General features: G+C 41.5%; 1 protein-coding gene across 6 annotated transcripts in view; it reads left to right on the top strand.

Moving 5' to 3' along the window:
* The window catches only part of ABLIM2 (actin binding LIM protein family member 2), a 214,243-nt gene that overhangs the window by 93,548 nt on the left and 98,877 nt on the right, over positions 1-21,818 (top strand). For all 6 annotated transcript variants that reach the window (XM_074951750.1, XM_074951752.1, XM_074951747.1 and 3 more), the window contains exons 5-6: positions 5,736-5,862; positions 9,557-9,650. In XM_074951750.1, the coding sequence (XP_074807851.1) occupies positions 5,736-5,862; positions 9,557-9,650 (221 nt within the window). The remainder of the gene's footprint in view (positions 1-5,735; positions 5,863-9,556; positions 9,651-21,818) is intronic.

The following is a 21,818-nucleotide window of genomic DNA, read 5'->3' as shown; positions in this document are numbered from 1 at the left end:
AATACCATCTGGTCCTGGCGACTTATTACTGTTTAGTTTATCAATTTGTTCCAAGAACTCCTCTAATGACACCTCAATCTGCGACAGTTCCTCAGATTTGTCACCTAAAAAGAATTACTCAGGTTTGGGAATCTCCCTCACATCCTCAACCGTGAAGATCGATGCAAATAATTCATTTAGTTTCTCCACAATGGCCTTATTGTCCTTGAGTGCTCCTTTAGCATCTTCATCATCCAGTGGCCCCACTGGCTTCCTGCTTCTGATGTACTTAAAACATTTTTTGCTATTACTTTTTGAGTCTTTGGCTAACTGTTCTTCAAATTCTTTTTTGGCCTTACTAATTATATTTTTACACTTCATTTGCCAGAGTTTATGCTCCTTTCTATTTTCCTCATTAGGATTTAACTTCCATTTTTTAAAGGATGCCTTTTTGCCTCTCAGTGCTTCCTTTACTTTGTTGTTTAGCCATGGTGGCTCTTTTTTTGGTTCTCTTACTATGTTTTTTAATGTAGGGTATACATTTAATTTGAGCCTCTATTATGATGTCTTTTAAAAGTTTCCATGCGGCTTGCAGGGATTTTACTTTTGGTGTTGTACCTTTGAATTTCTGTTTAACTAACCTCCTCATTTTTGTGTAGTTCCCCTTTCTGAAATTAAATGCTACAGTGTTGGGCCGCTGAGGTGTTTTCCCCACCACAGAGAAGTTAAATTTAATTATATTATGGTCAGTTATTACCAAGCGGTCCAGCTATATTCACCTCTCAGACCTGATCCTGTGCTCCACTGAGGACTAAATCAAGAACTGCCTCTCCTCTTGTGGGTTCCAGGACTAGCTGCTCCAAGCAAGTGTCATTTAAGGTGTCAAGAAACTTTATCTCTGCATCCCTTCCTGAGGTGATATGTATCCAGTCAATATGGGGATAGTTGAAATCCCCCATTATTATTGAGTTTTTTATTTTAATAGCCATTTTATTTTGACTGAGCACTTCTCTCCATAAAAGAAAGTGGTGTATGAAACATTAGTCTCTAGGCAAGTGAGACAAGGACCAGGGAAAATGCTGACCAATTTTTATTCCAGGTTACCCCATCTAGCACAATGACGTGAGTTTGACTTGGCTCTAGGACCAACATGCCAACTGTGCAGCCTTATTCATCAGTCTGTTCATCTCTGAATCCAGCTTAGGAATGCTCTGTTTTCTTTCAGGAAATCTCTGTGGACTTGCTGAACTCTAAGTCTCTGACACTATATCTACTAGTATCCCTATGTGTTCACTTAAGTTCTGGCCTCCTCTCCTTCTCTATTCAGTCCCCTCCCCCCAACACTTAATGATTTGGAGGAAAAACGGGAATCTCTCTTCTCTCTCTCTCTCTGCTCCCATCCTGAGCCACTGCATCTTTAATTGTTATATGAATAAACACCTTCCTTTTCTCTTTAGTGTCTGGTGGGCTCTCTCTCTAAAACTTTCTGACAATGGGTATTAAGGTGAATATATCAAAATATATCAGCAAATTCATTTGTATCCTACACAGACCTGTTGGTTGAAGAGAAATGAGTCAGCGAAGGATGTTACCTCAGAGACAAGTAGACAAGGACTTACATAAACAGGCATAGTTGGCATAGCAACTGCAGTATTTGTTTTTAATTGTCCAAAATTTAATAGGAAAAAGAGCTGTTAAAAGAAATACACCAAAAATGCTTCACAGCCAGCCAAAAGCTCGAATAAGATGTAGAGTGAATGGCAACCAAATACACTGTATTGTACTAAGTCTGTAAAAATAAAACTCTGCAGATGAGATCAAATTAGATTACCAAATAAAACCCCTGGCACATGGAGGTTCCCAAACAGATTACTGCTTTCTATTAGGAGAACCTATACTGAGGTGTGTAGTGTCTTGTGGGAGTAGGTCTGGGCACATACCCAAGTGTGGGGTTAATTTATTAGCAGAGCTCCAGCAATCTGCTTCAGACTGCAAAGGCTTTTACCCTAGGCTGATTTCCAGTTGTGCTGGGGTTCAGCATAATGGTCTTAAAGAGACACATTATAACTTCCCTCACGCTTCACAAATCCACCAAAAGCAAACAAACATCACCTGCTATAATTCTGTGCTCATTAACATGCTGGCACTATTACACTTCTTTAGGCTATCATATTTGTAGTCTTATTAATATCACATTTAAGAAACTAAATGCACCTTTTATTTTAAACAGAAATTACGCTAAAGAAGTCAGTTTTTCAGAAATTTATAATGGACTCCTCTGATTTGGAATCACTTTACCAGCAATAATATTCTTGGATCTTGTGTGCCTTTGTGCATCTTTTTTCCCCCTCCTTAAAGGACTTGTTTGTTTTCCTTTCTGGCGTCTCTAAATGACTCTGGATGTCTTAGTGTTCCTGGTTCTGTCTTTTCTCTATCAAACTGTCATTATGCATCCAGAGTTCTTCCGATAATAATGGAGCTCACATAGAAGAGAAGGGAGATTACTGTGACACTGATGCTAGTATCACTTTGTTTATAACTAGATTGTTGCTTTTTCTCACAATCTCTGCATATTTTAACACCTTTTTAAGCTTCTCTTTTGAAAATACATCAATATATTCTTGTTCCTTCTTGACTTATTTTCAGATCCTTCCTTTTTAGACTGCAATTGCTTAAAGGCTTGAGTCTGTCATTACACCCTGGATTTTATGCATTCTTCTTTCTCATTAATATATTCCAGATAATACTGCTGGTAAACCTCCAGATCTCCCTTCTTTATTTTTCCTTCCAGTTCTGCTTTCAGGGCACTGCAGGTTTGACAGGCTATAGTAGGCCATCATTTAATCATGGAGATTTGTGCAGCTCCTGAGTCACTGTCGATTGTCTTCTTTTATAGTGGTTACTTAACCAGACTGATTCTTGCTATTTAGCTGGAGGTCTCTCTTGTCATTATTGATCTAGCTGATCAAAACATGGGAGTGGTGGGGGAGGGGAGCCAGAATTGTGAAAATATTTGCCACTTTTTCTTCACTGAAATACAAAATTTGCATTACAGTTTTAAATATTTGACGCATTTTGACCTACCTGGATTATTGTACAGTAGCACCTGTAGACCCCAGTCAGGATGATAACCCTCTTGTGCTGAATACTATGCAAACACAGACAAAGATACAGTCCCTACACAGAAGAGACATTGTGAATGGCTTTTCCTTTTAGTGTCTTGGGTTTGAATTCTGTCATCAGTGATGGGCGTTGTTGCAGGAATAGTTTAACTTAGAAACGCAGGCATCTTTTCTCCAACCCACATGATCTGACCTTCCTGTAGCACAGCCAGCAGCAGTAACCACTGTGAAAATACCTTTAATTGAATTCATATCTTTTTTTTTGAAGTTGGTGTACTAGGGCTTGAATCCAGCATTATGTGAACTGTCACAGTATGACTCTGAGTGCCAACCTCATGGAAATCTTCCTAAACCCAGTGGAGTACCCGGAGAGGATAGGACTGGGAGCTGTGAACTTCTGTCTCTGAGGCTTTGGGAAAGACCTTTTCACCTTTCTGCCTAGTGATAATTGCCTATTGCCTACAGCACAAGGATGGTGTTATGCATTAACTGATGAATGTTTGTAAAGTGCTATGTGACAGCCACCATCTTGGCCAACATGCTGGGGATTGAACTGGGGACCTCCACAACTAAATGAAGGAGCCGCTACAGCTTGAGCTGAAGCTCCATAACTGGGGAATGTAACAACTCGTGTTGTCTGTGGGTTGGCACCAAGAGGGACTTGTAACACACACTTACCAGTGGGTTACACTTCAAAGATGAGACATGTTCTATGAGCACTCTGTTATAAGTATTATTGTGATCCCAGAACTAAGCACGAGCATTACGCTTTGGGTATATTGGAGTCCTGATACCACACTCTCAACCGTGAAAGTAGTCCCCTCTGAAAATAAAAACACACCACTCATGTATCTTCTCTGCCTCTTAAAAAATTCTACTCTGAGGACCACTGCTTCTTGAATCCATTTAAATCCATAGAGACATTACTGTTTTAATAGTACTGACCCGAATACAAGATAACTGGGAACATCTAGTCCTCTTTTAATTTATTGCACTCCTAAGCAATGGAAGCTTTCATTAGTTTGAGACTTTTATGGGACTCTGAAAGTAGTGAATGAGGAAGAGTACCTTGTATTTTGCTTGCTAATTAGAAGTGACGGTGTTTTTCTAGGTTGGTATCATTCTTCTTTTTTACATTAATACCATGAGATTTGCCCTGGGAAGAGCTGAGAGTGCTCCCCAAGGACACATGTTTGCCCAGTTCCATTCTTTTGCAAATTGTTTTTCTTTTATACAGCTCTTCATAGTGATTATCTACTTATATGTTTGTTGTTGCTTTTAAACTTTTATGGCAAGTTTCATCTGCTCCTAGGGACTTAAAGCTAAGTTTTTCTTATTTACTCAGTGTTCAGACTGAGCTGGTAATATCAGAAGAGGGCTAATTCAATATAAATCTTCTTACTACTTCACTTAGGGTTTGTCTACACATATAATGCTGCAGCGGTGCAGCTGCACCGATACAGCTGTGCTGCTGTAGCACTCAGTGAAGAAGCTACCTATGCCGTTGCCGTAGGTACTCCACCTCCCTGAGAGGCGGTAGCTATGTCAACAGGAGAAGCCCTCCCATCGACACTGGTGGTTAGGTCAGTATAACGGCATCACTGTGGATTTTGCACACTCCCAAGCAACATAGTTATACCGACGTAAGTCTGTAGTGTAGACCAAGCCTCTGACCAAAAAAAATGCTTCGTATTTTTCTTCCAAATTTGAATGATGAATTTGCTTAGTGGGAGTTCAGTGGGAGCAGCTGGATACTCCGCACTTAAGTAAATCAAATTATTTAGGTGCCTAAATAAGGCCTTGGAAGCTTTAAAAACCTACTTTTTAAGTCTTACCTGAATCTTTGTGCTGGAATGAATGAGTGTAGGTGGGGTGTGGTACTACTTGGACATAGCCTATTTTGCTAATGTTAATAAGTTGTGTGATGCTGTAATTTTTGTATATGTGCTTAGAACTTGGTTAATGTTGGTAAGTGCATTTTATAAATAAGTAAAAAAATATGTAGCTAGTGATTGACTTTTACATGTGGTACATTCTGTGTTACCAACTCTCATGTTTTGGTAGTGAGCCTTATGAAACTTGGTGTTTTTTCTTAGAACCCCAGCTCCTGGAGGCAAGCTATTACATGAAACTTTCAGCTTTCCTATTTTAAATAAGTTTCTGACCCTCATGGTTGCAGAAAAAAGCCTGAAAACATGACCCGAGTGTAACCTAAACACTCAAAAAACAGGACAAATAATAAGAACCTGAAATTTATTATTTTTAAAAATTGGATTGTTTTTCGGACAATTTCATGACTTTGAGGGGACCTGACTTAGAAGTTTTGAAAAGCTTGGAGTTGGCAATACTTCATATTGTATACATACACTGCAAATGTATTAAAGTACCTGCAAAATCCACCTCATTAGAAAAACTATGTTTCTTTTAAGTAGTCACCCTGTCAGTGATATTGTATCTATCCAACTTGCCACCCAGAATGAAGCACACATGGGTGGGCAGCAGGCAATGAGATTCAAAATTTCCTATGAGAACACCAATGGATATTTGTCTTGCAGTAACCTGTACTATTGCACACTCATGATCAGTTACGCATAAAGCATATGATTAATTTTACAGAGGATTTTTCTTTTACAGATTGTGGGGGCTGTGGTTCAGAAATAAGAAATGGACAGTCGTTGGTAGCTTTGGACAAATATTGGCATTTGGGCTGTTTTAAATGCAAGACATGCGGCAAACTTCTGAATGCAGAGTACATCAGCAAGTAAGTTGGAATGAGAGAAGCTGACCAATCCTTGTAGTCTCTGGCAAATTTTCAGCATTTGTTAGCAAAAAGGTGTTTGTTTAGCCTGTGGTTGCATGTTCTTAAGACTGTACTTGCATTCTTTGGTAATTATAAAAGCATAGATTTTTCTTTCTCAAATTTTCAAATTGTTAGTGAAAGTGAAGAAATAATACTGCTAGCTTCAGCCAGGCATACTGGAGAAAGGGTAAGTGAAATCTTCTACCCAAGACATTGCCTATGCACCTAAGTGATTTAGGACCACAATATTCATGGGTCTTACGCTGCTATGTTACTTTGGTGCTATTGCAAATCCAGCCCCACAGTCCTTACCTAGACCAGTCCTGCTCTTCTAGTCCTGGCCCTCTTTTCAGCAGACTCTACTATCCCTGTTTGACAAATTACGATTGTGCTGGGATGTGAACAAAAAGATTGTCCCTTCCTACAGTGTTTCCTACTAGGAAGAATATCCTAAAAATGTTCATTAAGGTGATACATTTCTGGTCTTTGTGTCACTCCAAATCCTTGTGATCACAGAGGATTTGACTGCTTATACTGAATTTAACAGCTATGCTAAGAGGCATCTCAAAGCCAGTTCAAGTTCCACTGAGGCCCTGTTTTGAGGGCTTAAGTGGGACATAGTCCTTTTACTGGTCTTCAGAAGAGGGGTTAATTTCTCCCTAAGAGACTGAGGTACATAATGAAATGATTTGCCCAAGGTTACCTGGGATGTCTGTGGTAAGCTTGGGCAAGTCACTTACCTATGTGTTTCAATTTCTCCATCTGTTAAAATGGTAGGAAATATTTGCTGCATCACCTGTGTTAGGGGATTCATTTGCTAATGTTTATAAAGCACTCTGAGCTTCTTGGAAGGAATTTAGGTACATAACTATCCTTTCCCCTCAACATGACTAACTTATAGTGCAGAGGTGAATTAGGAGGTTAGAAGAGGGTGACATTTACCTAACTCCATAGTTAAAATGAAGCAAGATTACTGTAGGACTAATTCTTTCTAATATTTTCTGTTCACCAAGTCAAAAATAGTTTTTTGAAATACGCAAATGAACAGTAATTTTGGAATGTGTTTGTTTATTGGATAAACAAGAAAGGCTTCTGGTGAGATTAATTGCTAAAAGTCTAGTAGTAATATGAAATGACCTTTTCCTGCCATATGGACACATAAAATATGCAGGGGGTGGGTTTGAGCAGGCTGTATTCTACCATTCTGACTCATAAATACCAGAAATATGTTCCCCCCTCAGGGTTTGTCTTTATTTAATAAGAGAAAAGGGCCAGACCCAAGCTGACTAGTGATTAAGTATTTCTTTTCCCCTTTTATCAAAAATTCCAGTGAGAGTGGGTTGAAATATGGAGGGTAAATTGTAAAAGTGTATCCTTTTCTTGTCAAAAATCTTTAAGTTTTGTAATGTTTTGAGCAGCTCTAATTCCAATTCGGGTGTCATAAAGTTTGCATATGTCAGAACGCAGCTTGTTGTTTTTACTGTAAGGAGCAGGGTGAAATGTAGTCATGGGTTGAGCTAAAACCCCACTGAGATTGATAGGTGTGAGCTCACCCTTCAGTTAACATAACTGTAACTATGCATAACTGTAACTATGCATCTGATGAAGTGGGCTGTAGCCCACGAAAGCTTATGCTCAAATAAATGTGTTAGTCTCTAAGGTGCCACAAGTACTCCTGTTCTTATAACTGTAAGCAGAAGCCCCTACCTAAGACAAAAGATGAGTGTGAACCTCTCCAGGAGCTTTTGGCTGAGAATTGTTTTGGGTAGAGGAGGGTAAAGGGACAAAAAGACTGAAAAAGACAAGAACAGCGAGAGAGAGAGAGCGCGCGCAAAAACCATACAAGCCTACGGTGCCCACAGTGTGAACCTGGAAAAGCTAGAGAGCTTTTGGGTCAGTTGCCTAAAGAGGCTTGGGCCTGTAAGTTAAGAAACTGCTCCTGTTGTTCTTTGTTTCTCCTGCATTTGTAGAAGGAGGATTTTTTTATATTCCTTGTAAACTAATATGATTGCATCAAAGAAAATACCAGACTCCATCAATTTCTATTTCCAAGGGGAACATCCCCAGCGCCCTGAACTTTGACTAGGCGCTCAGGTCTAAAAGGGGCAACATTGCTGCAGTTTAGCTCCATGCATGCCTCCCCTAAATTAATTGATTTTTTTCCTCCTCTTACCTACGTTCTGGGTATGTCTACACAGCAAAGAAAAACCCATGGCTGAGTCAGGCTCATGTGGCTCGGGCTCTGGGGCTGTTTCATTTCCCTTCTGGACTGAGGCTGGAGCCTGGGTGCCAGCCCGAGCTCGGAAGTCTACACAGCAATGAAACAGCCTCAGAGCCTGAGCCCTGCAAGGCCGAGTTGGCTGGCATGGGCTATTCAGGGGGGTTTCTTTGCTGTGTAGACATACTCTCTGGGGCTAAAACTCTTCCCTCATCCATGCCATTCTTCATTTGGTATGGATTTTGCACTATATGTTTGACAGAGAAGAACATCGTAAGCAATTAGTGTAAGGCCCGTAGGCTGTGGAGGAACCTTCAGGGATTTGTCTCCAAACTTGCTATGGGGATGAGAGAGTAGAAAGCACAAAGAGTAATAAAATAATATCTGCCTACCTCACAGGGGTTTGGCGAGAACGAATGTAAAATGCATTGAAAATGAAAGGAGCTTTGTGTTACCTCATGACATTGTATTGTATAAAATAGCTTCTATATATTTCACACACAAACACTCCCTAACCTGTAAAAATAAGGCTGTTTGGTCTTAGTTTAGGTGTAGCACAATGGATGGAAATGATCCAGAGATTTGCCTCTTGTATGAGGTTATTTTAAATAGTGGTTGGCACTCTTTACTGTAGATCAGTTAGGATCCAAGTAGATTTCTGTTGAGTTATTTGCAGTGTAATATAATCGGTTTTCATTAATTAGGGTAACATAAATGGCTAAGATTTATTTAGAGCCAAAAGCTGAGATTTAGAGCTCCCATTGCATGCCTTTGTAAGTTTGGATTGTTCATAATTTTAAATCCTGCAAATAAAACCACCCAAAAATCTGCTGTTTACTGCATGCCTTGGGCATATTTCCAAGACCTTTCTGTCACTTAGATTGAGCTTTGCATAGTCACCTTCTACAGAGAAGACATTGGCATCTTGATGCACTTTGAAAGTTCCTAACTCAAAAGAGTGTCCATGGAATTAAGCATTAGCAAATGAGCAATTATTCCTGTGCAATTCAGGCTCAAAGTTAGTTTAGATGACAAATAAAAAAGGATAGAAAAGTAAATGGAAATAGGGACTGAGTTATTTCTCAGAGTGGGAAGCACATGGAATAAGTTAATGAGAAAGACCATCAAAGCAAGTACTATAATATGTTTGAGCATAAGAGACGTTTGATCTTATTATGGAGAAAGAGGGAACTGCTGAATACAGTGAGGAAGAGGGAAAGTGGGATTGAGATCAATTCGGCAGAGTCAGATTTGGATGAGCCAAGTGTAATTTCCTGTTCATCAATTATTGAGGTCTTTACCACATTAATAAATGGGAGGGAAAAGAAGTCTGTAATCAACCTCTCCTGAAATGCCAACAAGGTTTAGCTGTGTAATCTGCTAGCAAAACCATAGGCATCTTTGAAGCTATCCAAGTATTGTCTGTTTTTTTTCTAGGGATGGCATTCCATACTGTGAAATGGACTATCATGCTAAGTTTGGCATAAGATGTGACAACTGTGAGAAGTACATCACTGGAAGAGTGCTGGAGGTAAGAATATTCTGTCAACCAGACAGACATCCATTCTCAAAATTTGAGAGAACTCCTTTGTTTAGGTTATTCTTATGCAAGAGCTAAGTGTTAACATTTTTATTAACTGCTTTTCTCTTCCCATTTCACTTCCAGAACCATTGTGTTAAACGTTAAATCATTCGTGTTATTTTTTATGAACCATCAGGAAGTATTTCTATAACTCTGTACACACCTCTTTGCTTGATGCTTTGCTAAAATATATATTTTAAATGGAGTATTCTAAGTTATTGCAGGGTGGCAAGGCAGCAGAGTAAAGGTCATATGGGGGCTGTCTGGCATGTAACAATGTAAGTGTGTTTTGAAGTTATAAATTCCATTATTTCATACACAGTTATCTGTTCTGTATTTTTCAGAGTTCACAGTGAAGCTATTGGAAAACTAAAATGAACCTTTCAGTATTTTTGTCTCTGGTCATAAATGAGCCATGTTGTAGTTTCACCAAGCCTGTTCGTTGTTCTGAAAAAAGTTTGGGAATATGATGTGTGTGTGCACATGCTGTACGCAAAAATCTTGTTATGGGCCCCACATAACTAAAGACCAAACTGAACCAAGATTAAATTCAAAACAAAGTCTTTGGTTCTGAGTGGATGGTTATCCAATTGATCTATAAAGGTGTGTTCTTCTTTCTGTTCCTCTGCCATATCTCCAGTTATATGCAGTCTTGTTGTAGCCATTTTGGTCCCAGGAATTAGAGAGACAAGTTGGGTGAGGTAATATCTTTTTATTGGACCAACTTCTGTTGGTGAGAGAGACAAGCTTTCAAGCTTACACAGAGCTCTCTCACCAGTAGAATTTGGTCCAATAAAAGACATTACCTCACCCAACTTGTCTCTCTACTATCTCCGGTTAGTTCACTCAGCACTGGAGTCAGGAGGAGTTCTGCCCATCACTCAATAGTGACCCCCTTCTGGTAGATAAGAACGAGTAATGAAAGGTTGTGAAGGAAGTCTCCTTCTTCCAGCTGAGGTGCTCATGAGGCAGAGTTTCCAGTATCCAAAATAGGCGCTGATGGCTCCAGCAGGAAATATACAGTACTAGTACTTGAGCAGGAAAAAGTGTTCCTGTGCAATATATATACTGCATTGTGAAGCAATATATGTGTTTTTTCCCTCCAGCAAATCTTCCCCATCCTTCTGAACAAAGAAACTAGAATTTACTGCACATGAATTAGCAGTGCTTTTCTTGCATCTTTGTTAATCTGGCACACACATGTCTCAGAGTGTACTGACTTGCTAGCCAGCAGAGGAGAATTCCTACTTGTTGCCCTATGGCAGTAGTAATATATATTTTTTCCATAACAGGATCAGTGCTTGAACCACATCCACTGTTGTTACCCCTCCTTGGTTGAGTTTGTATCTCTCTCCATGGCAGGTTGGGGAGAAGGGTGACAGAATAGATCCCTGTTTTCACACCCAGCACACTATTGTAATAATCTTTGTACAAGGTATGCTATGTAAAGTATCATTTAAAAACTCAGAATTTGTTGGTCAGTATTGTCCTGATAAAATGTGAGGCAACATTGTATGTGAAATTACAAGATTTCCCTGTATGATGTTATTAACACATGTTCCAAACCCCACAGTCCTACCCAAGCAGCAGTCAGCAAACAGGTCTGTCCTAAACAAAGGAATGTGTGCTTGCCTTAATTTGCACTTAAGCAATAAACAGAGTCATCAAGCAGGAAGGGAAAACAAAGAAAGCTCGAACTGAAAAAAGCCAGCAGGGAACATCCTTCCACATAGACTGTTTGCCTCTTGGTTCTCAGCTGGAAATGTTTTTCAAGTGGGGGACTGGAACTGTAAAAAGGAGGGACAAACACCCCCAGGCACATACACACCTTCTGTCTCTGGCATCACACCTAAGAAGACAAAGGAACTCTGTGAGGGGTGGGCGGTCCTTACCTAAAGGGTTTCGTCAATAATCTTGCTGGAAGCATGTGGTGAGAAATTTTGCTTGATTCTAATATAGTTTAAGTTAGGCATTTTATCTTTATTTTTTTAATCCTTTCTGACTTTTATGCCTCATAACTTGTACTCTGTTAAACTCTCTCTCTCTCTCTTTGTAATTAATAAACTTTTTTTTACAGTTTTATCTAATCCAGTGTGTTTAAATTGAAGTATCTGGTTAACTCTATTTAAGACAATAAACTGGCATATTATTCCCTTAAAGAATAACAGATTTAATATAGTTAAATATGTCCTGTCCAGGAGAGGGAAGAGCTGTACAGGACATACATTTCTGGGGAAAGATCTGGAGCTAGGGGTGTGTTGGGGTCACACTGCGGTATAACCCAGGCTGGTGAGAGCCAGCATGTAGCTGGCAGGCTGAAGTTACACAGCGACACTGAGGGTGTGACTTGCATGTGGGAAGGCTGTTTGTGCGGAGCCCAGGAGGGAGCTATTTCAGCAAGGCATTGCAAGGCACCCAGGGTTGCAGGGCAGGGATAACACAGCCCCAAACTGGTCTGAATTGTAGCCGGGTATGTCACAGAGGGTTGTTGGACAAAAGTGGCACCACCTGCTTCTTGAATTCCTGTTGGCTCTGCAATACATAAAAGTCTTTTTAGGGCCTGATTCTCTACTGCCTTGCAGCATCGGTGCAAAGTGAGTTTAAATTTTTTCTGTTCTCATTTGGTAGCATTTTACACCCAATTTTCACAGAAGTCAATGATGACACAAGGTGCCAGGCAGTTGAGAATCAGGCTCTTAATGTTTTGGTTGATGAGGAAAGGATGAAAAGAGCCTTCGATGTGTAGCAGCAGCAGCACTGGTTTTGGTAGACTGGGAACGTGGGTGCATCTACCTCTTGCAGTTTGCTGATGAGAGCAGATACATCAGGATGAGTCCATTCTCTGGCACTATTTTATTGGCACGTATTGTCACACTTTTAAGATGTTCTAGGAGTTTTGCCGTGATCAGTTGCACGTGGCCTTTCCAAAGAAGCTGTAAAAGTCCTTCCTTTTGTTTTTAGTTTCTGTTAACTTTTTGGGGGTGTGTGTGTTTGTTTTGTTTTGTTGTTTTGTTTTTAAAGTGCTTTAAAGAAAATACAGCAGGGCTGATTTGCCTCTCATCGATATCAGTGTAAATCTTGAGTAATTCTGCCAAAATCAGTGGAATTACATGGGTGAAAAATACTCTTGAGAAAGGAGACGGGGGCCTAAATGCTTTAAAAAGTAAGGGAGAATGATTCTTGCAGTACCTAAAAAGCCCAGGAATCCCAGATGAAAAAAAACAACAGGCACAGTGTTTAGCAGGAAGCAGGCAATGGATTTGAACAAGTAAATTAATCTACAGAATCTTTGCAGCAATGATCATAAATAATATCCTCAAAAAATCACATTTTTCCACGAGGGTAAGATATTTTAAAAAATCGTGACAAAAGGCAGTAAAAAAACATGAATACAAAAGAAACCTGAATCCATATCCAATGTAAACAGCCTTGTATTCTGTACTTCTGATGTCTGACTGACCTAGAAGTAGCACAGATATCTCAATTCCAGTTTAGTATCTAATCACGTTTGTTTTCCCCCACCTATATAGATGATCTGTCATGTGTTTACATAGTTCTTAGATAGATACAAAAATGAAGCAGCCAAGGCTGCTTCTAACGTTTGTCATCTTTGAAAACGTTAGCAGCACTTCCGTTTTTTTCAATACTCTTTTGTTTTCTTTTTATGATCTTGAATATATTGTGAGGATTCACAAGTGTCATCAGGGACAATTGCTGCTAAATAGGGGAAATGCGGAATAGTTTCCCAAGGGAAGTGCTGGAAGATATCACTTAGGTCATACTAAAACTAGACTGGACAACGTACTGGAAATGTACATTGGGGAACAATCCTGCACTGACAAAGGAAAGGACTAGATGACTTAATATAATTTTTTCCATGTCTGATTTCTGTGGTAATTAACAGTCAGCAGGACAGCTGTTTCCATGCCTAATCTCTGTGGCCAGATTGTATAGTTTAGTCTCCCTCTCCTACATTTCTTGGTCCATTTTAAGTATTTATTCAGAAGAGAAGGAAGAGAGAGATTAGTAGTGCAAACTGCTGATAACTTATAATAATATAGTTGTTTTCTTATGCTGGAAGCCAAATATCATGCATGATTTGTTTACTTAAGTTCTTCCTGTGGCCTATTTTCTGAGGGTCAAATCCTCATTCCCTATGTAAAGTCAGAGCAAAATGGATCTAGGATAGGATATCTCTGTGTAGATAAGGGGAATAGACTCCCCCAGGATGTGGCGTATCAGTGCAGCCTGTTTGTGTACTGCCTTCACTTTTATGCAGTATTGTACAGGTTGTTGTTGCTGATTGCAGAGGTCTGGGCAACTGAAATGGCCTATTTGTTCTGATCTCACCTGGTCTGCCTCATCTCACCCCCAAAGCTCCCTTTGAATGGTTGCACAAGAATCCACAATAGAACTGGTGTGGCTGTCACTAGGTTTGCCAGGTGGCTGGTTTTCAACTGGAACGTCCAGTCGAAAAGGGTACCTGGCAGGGATCTACTGACTGGACATTAAAAGTCCGGTTACTGCGGGCGGGGGGGAAGAGGCAGCCTGTCACCCACCCCGGAAGCGGCAGTTGCTGTGGCCGCACACATGCACCAGCTTGGGCAGCAGGCCGCCCCTTTGAGAAGCATGGTTTGCAGGGCTGAGGCAGAGGACAGAGTGCGGGGGCCCATGGCGAGCAGGGTAAAAGGCTCCCAGTTGGCATGAAACATGCCCCAGGAGGGAAAGAATGTGACCTGTCTCACCAGCCAGCGCTTCCCCCGGCCACGCTGTCAGGCAGCGCCGGGGCGGGGAGGGCTCAAGCAGGTGGGGGTGGGGGGCTGCCGGGCAGATAGCTCAGAGGGAGGTGGGGGGCTGCTAGGCAGGAGGTCCCCATCCTAGCTCACCAGCAGGGCTGCCTGGCTGTTCCTGTGTGGCCGCAGCACTCTTCTGACCTACACTGCCGGGCAGGCTGCTGGAGCTGGGGTTTGCAAGTCCCTTGGGGCTGCTCATGCTGGAGTTGAGGGGGGGAGAGCAGCAAGCGACAGAGGAGAGCAGGGAGAGGGGTGAGTAGTGGGCAGAGCATTGAGGGAAGAGGCGGGGCAGTGGTGGGGCCTTCAGAGAAGAAGCGGGACTGGGGCGGGGCCTCCAAAGAAGAGGCAGAGCAGGGGCAGGGCCTAGGGCAGTGTTCTTCATTGCAAGGCCCGCAAGCCAGTGGCAGCTTCCATCAACCCTAAGTGCGGCTCCCTGTCAATCACGATCTCCGGCAATCTCTGGTGCTGCAGTGGGGTTGCTGCTAAGGCAGGCTCCCAGCCCCACGCCGATACCCAGAAGTGGCCAGCATGACCCCATGGCCGCAGGGGTGGCGCAGGGAAGCAGAAATCTCCGCGCGCTGCTCCTGCCTGCAAGTACCGCCCCCACAGCTCCCATTGGTTGGGAACGGGGAACTGTGGCCAATGGAAGTTTTGGGGGCGGTGCCTGCAGAAAGGGGTAGTGCGCAGAGCCACATGCCACCCCCCCCAGGGGCCGCAAGGGCGCATTGACCCCTTCTGGGAGCAGTGTGGGGCCGGGGCTGCCTGAAGTAAGTTCCGCCCCCTTCAGTGAGCAGGTTCTGAATAGCTCTTCATCATTAAGACCAGGAGTAGCATGAATATAGCAGGCCCAGCTATGCTGGACCAGCATTTCTTTTCCACCACTCAACCTGCAGCCTCCCGGAGCCAGCCCCCCATACCCTCTCCTGCACCACAAAACAATGCCCCAGCCCTGAGCTCCTTCCCAGAGCTAGCCAATAAAAAAAGAAAGGTAAGTGCTTTGGAAGATGAAAACTGAAAGTTTCAAGAAAAGTGAACTGACGAGGTTTGATTTGTGCTTAATGAAACATGCATGAAGCCTGTTTAATTTGTCAGCAAACGTGTTCAGCTTTTAAGTGCAGCGATTTAGAACGCCAATACACAATAGCGCATGCAGATTTCAGCGAAAATTACCCACCTGGAAGTAACTTAAGAAAAAGTAAAATTGAACAACTTGCTGCTTCACTACAAGGCCAGCAAAAAATAATACAGAGATCGAGGTCTGTTGCAGAATGTTTGACAGGCATCTTTTGAAATTGCATGGATTTTAGTAAGACATAAAAAGTCATTTACTCACACAGAGATCATTAAAGAGTGTTTTCTGGCTTCTGTGGAAATCCTGTGTGCAGATTTCAATAGCAAAAATGCAATCCTAAAGCAAATAAAAAGGCTGCAACTGTCGGACACAATCATAATGAGAACGGTGGAGGAAATTGGAAAAGAAATCCGACAACAGTTAACTGCAGATATTTTGGCAGCACCATGTTTTAGCATAGCATGAAAGTACAGATATATGAAAGTATAGATATATGTGACGTCTCACAATTGTGTGTCTGGGATCGTTTCCCCAAAGAAGAATTATTCTGGTAAGAACTGCTGTGTTTAATATCTTTGAAAGGTCAAACGAAAGGGGAAAACATTTTGACTGCCCTACTCGATTTTTTTGCTGAGAATAACTTGGACTGGACAAAGCTAACTTCCGTGTGTACAGACGGTGCACCAAATATATGAGGGAAGGAGACTGGATTGATTGGCCAGATGATGAAACGAAAAGAAATACCCAAATTTGCCATGTTTCATTGCATTATACACCAAGAAGCAATTGTGGGTAGACTAAAAAATAGTGAAATGCAAAGTGTCATGCAGTTGGTTGTAAAGGTGGTCAATTTTATTGTTTCAAGAGTGCTGAATCACCGGCAGTTTCGAGCATTACTGGAAGAATATGAGACAGAATATGGTGAGCTAGTGGTGCACAGTGAAGTGAGATGGTTATCTTGTGGCAGGGTCCTTGAAAGATTTTTGGGTCTCCTTCCTCAGATTCGTGAATTCCTTGAAAGCAAGGGGTAGAAGGAGAAAGACGTAGAAAATCCAGAGCGGATAATTAAGGCATTTTTGACTGACATCACTTTCCATTTGAATGAGCTAAATCTCCAGTTACAAGGGAAACAGAAATGTCCTAGTAACATGTTGCATGTTGTAACTGCTTTTCAAAACAAGATTACAACATTATTCATTCCCGTCGTGCAGTTTGTTCACTTTCCAAAACTCAGAGCAGTCACCTCAGAAAATCCCGAGCTTTTGAAACACTTCAGTTACAATTCATTTGTACAAGTATTGGGAGAATTGAGGGTGGAATTCGAGTCTCGATTCCAAAACGTAGTGGAGTACAAGGAGTTCTTTAATTTAATTGAAAACCCCTTCCATGTATCAGTGACATCTCTGTCACCAGTTATCACAGACATTTGTTCTGATCATGCTAAACTGAACAGTGAAATTGTGGAACTTCAGACAAATGGCATCATGAAGTCTGAACTTAAGACAGGTGTTTATAATTTCTGGAACATGGTCCCTGATACACAATACCCATCTCTGAAACATTGTGTGCAAAAAATGCTGTCATTTTTTGTCAGTACATATACCTGCGAATCCACATTTTCAACAATGAATATTGTGAAAAGAAAACAGAGGAATAAATTGACCAACGAACATTTGGACTGCTTTACTACGATAGAGATGACAGATTACAAATACTGCATGAACAAAGTCAAGGAGGAACAGGCACACTTTCGCTCATCCAGCTTTTAAAGTAAGTGTTGCATTATTCTATTCTTAAAAAGTTTACTCTCATAGGTGCCTTTTTAATTCCATACATGTCAAGGTTCCTTCCCCACTCTGAACTCTAGGGTACAGATGTGGGGACCTGCATGAAAACTTCCTAAGCTTACTTTTACCAGGTTAGGTTAAAACTTTCCCAAGGTACAAACTATTTTACCTTTTGCCCTTGGACTTTATCGCTGCCACTGCCAAACGTCTAACTGGTATATTACTGGGAAAGAGTCCATTTAGAAACGTCTCTCCCTCCAAAATCCTCCCAACCCTTACACCCCCTTTCCTGGAGAAGGCTTGATAAAAATCCTCACCAATTTGCATAGGTGAACACAGACCCAAACCCTTGGATCTTAAGAACAATGAAAAAGCAATCAGGTTCTTAAAAGAAGAATTTTCATGGAAGAAAAAGTAAAAAGAATCACCTCTGTAAAATCAGGATGGTAAATACCTTACAGGGTAATTAGATTCAAAATATAGAGAATCCCTCTAGGCAAAACCTTAAGTTACAAAAAGACACAAAAACAGGAATCTATATTCCATTCAGCACAGCTTATTTTTTCAGCCATTTAAAGGAATCAGAATCTAACGCATATCTAGCTAGATTACTTACTAAGTTCTAAGATTCCATTCCTGTTCTGTCCCCGGCAAAAGCATCATACAGACAGAGAGATAGGCTTTGTTTCTCACTCCCCCCAGCTTTTGAAAATATGTTGTCTCCTCGTTGGTCATTTTGGTCAGGTGCCAGCGAGGTTATCCTAGCTTCTTAACCCTTTACAGGTGAAAGGGTTTTTCCTCTGGCCAGGGATTTTAGAAGTGTTTACCCTTCCCTTTATATTTATGACAATACATTTTCCTGGTTATTATTTTATAAAAGGAGTATCGTTTTATTGCACAAGTAGACTTTGTTTTAGTTACACGACTGGCTCTGTACCATTACCTCATTAAGGAGTAGTAAGCAATGTGTTAATTTAGTAGTTGATGTGGCTCTCACTTTGAAGGTTTTTTGTCCAAGTGGCCCCCACTTCAAAAATAGTGAAGAGCACTGGCCTAAGGGAAAGAGGCAGGGTGGGGCCTTGAAGGGGGAAGAGGTGGGTGGGGGGTCCGGTTTTCAGACATTGGAAAGTTGGCTACCCTATCTGTCACCCTTTGGTTCCCCCCCCCCCCACTGCAGAGATCACTGTGCTGCTACTTGAAAGCTTTTGCACATCCATGCAGGGCCTGGTAAAATTAGGCCCTTGGAATGAATAAGAAAAGGGAGCAGTGTCCAGTACAGTATCAGGGCTGCCCTTGTGGAAATTGCCGTGTGGTTTCTGTATGCATTTGTTCCAAGCTGCTATCTTGATGTGGAAGCCCAGAGTGGATGGAGGTTGCTTTACAACAGCTGAGTTTGGTTTAAGAAAGGAGTGCTAGAATGGTAAAACTGCTTAGAAAAAAATGGTTTATTTTAGTATCTGCAGAATGGGCTTGCTCCCAATACAGCAGCAAACGACATCAGGGAAGAACACAGAAAATAAACATTATAATCCCAAGCTGTTAATTTTTAGAACCAGCCATTTTGCTTCTGTCACAGTGCAGGAGGCTTCTCTGTGTTTTGGCACCAAGAAAATGTTGGTTTCTGTTTTTATGTCCCAAGCAGCTATTTGTGAATTTAATACTTGAATTTGCACTAATAACATATCATAAAGACAGACATTAAACATAATTAAACTTTTTAAACAATACACAGTGTTCTGTATCAGGGTCTGATCCAAACCCCATGGAAGTCGATGGGTCTTTCCATTTGCTTGAGTGGCTTCTCCTGTTCCCAGCCAGAATAGGGACAGATTCTCCATTCTGACCACATTATGCTCAGTACAAGAATGGAAGGCTGAGGGTCAGCAGCGGCTTTGAGAAGCCTTAAGATTACTCAGAGCCCCAAAGTGCCATTCTAGCAGCAGGGGATTGTTTGGATGCAGTAGTGTCCTGCCCACATCTCTGTTTGCCCTACCACAATCCCTGACCAGATGCTGGAAGGTGGTGGCATAGGAGCAGCTATGATGGTGCTATGCCACTGGAAGATTCAGTCATACAACGGGAGTCCTCTTTTTTTCTGGATTTGCTGGAAACAAGGCTATTGTGCACTGCAGACCAGAATAAATAAGATGTATTATGACCATGAATTTGGCTCATAATGCTCATTCTTAATTGGGTGACAATTTGACAAGGTCCTTCACCAAAGGCTCTTACATAAATTAAGTTGTCATGGGATAAGAGGGAAGATCCTTTCATGGATTGAGAACTGGTTAAAAGACAGGGAACAAAGGGTAGGAATAAATGGTAAATTTTCAGAATGGAGAAGGGTAACTAGTGGTGTTCCCCAAGGGTCAGTCCTAGGACCAATCCTATTCAATTTACTCATAAATGATCTGGAGAAAGGGGTAAACAGTGAGGTGGCAAAGTTTGCAGATGATACTAAACTGCTTAAGATAGTTAAGACCAAAGCAGACTGTGAAGAACTTCAAAAAGATCTCACAAAACTAAGTGATTGGGCAACAAAATGGCAAACTAAATTTAATGTGGATAAATGTAAAGTAATGCACATTGGAAAAAATAACCCCAACTATACATACAATATGTTGGGGGCTAATTTAGCTACAGCTAATCAGGAGAAAGATCTTGGAGTCATCGTGGATAGTTCTCTAAAGACATCCACTCAGTGTGCAGCGGCAGTCAAAAAAGCAAACAGGATGTTAGGAATCATTAAAAAAGGGATAGAGAATAAGATGGAGAATATCTTATTGCCCTTATATAAATCCATGGTACGCCCACATCTTGAATACTGCGTACAGATGTGGTCCCCTCATCTCAAAAAGGATATACTGGCATTAGAAAAGGTTCAGAAAAGGGCAACTAAAAGGATTAGGGGTTTGGAATGGGTCCCATATGAGGAGAGATTAAAGAGGCTAGGATTTTTCAGCTTGAAAAAGAGAAGACTAAGGGGGGATATGATAGAGGTATATAAAATCATGAGTGGTGTGGAGAAAGTGAATAAGGAAAAGTTATTTACTTGTTCGCATAATATAAGAACAAGGGGCCACCAAATGAAATTAATGGGCAGCAGGTTTAAAACAAATAAAAGGAAGTTCTTCTTCACACAGTGCACAGTCAACTTGTGGAACTCCTTGCCTGAGGAGGTTGTGAAGGTTAGGACTAGAACAAAGTTTAAAAGAGAACTGGATAAATTCATGGAGGTTAAGTGCATTAATGGCTATTAGCCAGGATGGGTAAGGAATGGTGTCCCTAGCCTCTGTTTGTCAGAGGGTGGAGATGGATGGCAGGAGAGAGATCACTTGATCATTACCTGTTAGGTTCACTCCCTCTGGGACACCTGGCATTGGCCACTGTCGGTAGACAGGATACTGGACTGGATGGACCTTTGGTCGGACCCAGTATGGCCATTCTTATGTTCTTATGTTGGGTGAGTAGAGTCAAATAAGATGTGTATCAAAAGAAAACCCCCCATCTATGGGCTATCTCCTCTTCTTTGGGATTGTTGATGCTTTAAGAAGCAGTTGCAAAATACTCCATCTCACTGAGAGGAGCACAAGTTACTTCTGTGCTCTGTTTAGTGAGAAGAGCCATACAGCATTATACACACACACGCACAAACACGTTTACTTTTTTCATTGCTTCATTCAGACAAACTTCTGTTGATTTCAGGACTTGTCCCCATAATAGGAAGAAGGGGACATCCTAGTGGAAGCAAGCTGTGCTGGTTTCTCCCCCCCCCCCATGTCTGCCCTAGCCACTGGACTGTGGAGTGATGTTTGCTTTTTCTCTGGACCAGTTAATAATTAATTATTCAATTGAGGTAGCCCCACATCAGAATTTCCCCTAACCCAGACTTCAGGGCTCTCACCTGAGAGGTGGCAGATCCCTGTTTAAATCCAGTGCCATGTCAAGCAGAGGGAGGACTTGAATCAGGTCCCCCACATCCTGAGTATCCTAACCAGTAAGCTAAAGGCCTCCTTTTTCCCCTCCAGCTACCCCCTGCTTTGTGTAGAGTTAAGTGGTCTCTGACCACTCCTGCCAGATTGAGCCCAGTATGTGAGTAAGGCGCTTCTCCAGCTATCTTCCTCTGGTTCATAAGAATGGCCATACTGGGTCATATCAGTGGTCCATCTAGCCCAGTATCCTGTCTTCCAACAGTCTCCAATGCCAGATGCTTCAGAGGGAATGAACAGAACAGGGCAATTTATCGCGTACTTCATCCCGTCATACAGTCTCAGCTTCTGGCAGTCAGAGGTTTAGGGTCACCCAGCGCATGGAGTTGCATCTGTGACTATCTTGTCTAATCACCATTGGTGGACCTATGCTCCATGAACTTATCTAAATCTTTTTCATACCCATTTATACTTTTGGATTCACAACATCCCATGGCAATGTGTTCCACAGGTTAGCTGTGCATTATGAAGAAGTA

This window comes from Natator depressus, chromosome 4, assembly GCF_965152275.1.
Source record: "Natator depressus isolate rNatDep1 chromosome 4, rNatDep2.hap1, whole genome shotgun sequence".
Taxonomy (NCBI): Eukaryota; Metazoa; Chordata; order Testudines; family Cheloniidae; genus Natator; species Natator depressus.
This window is presented reverse-complemented; position numbering and strand designations above follow the sequence as displayed.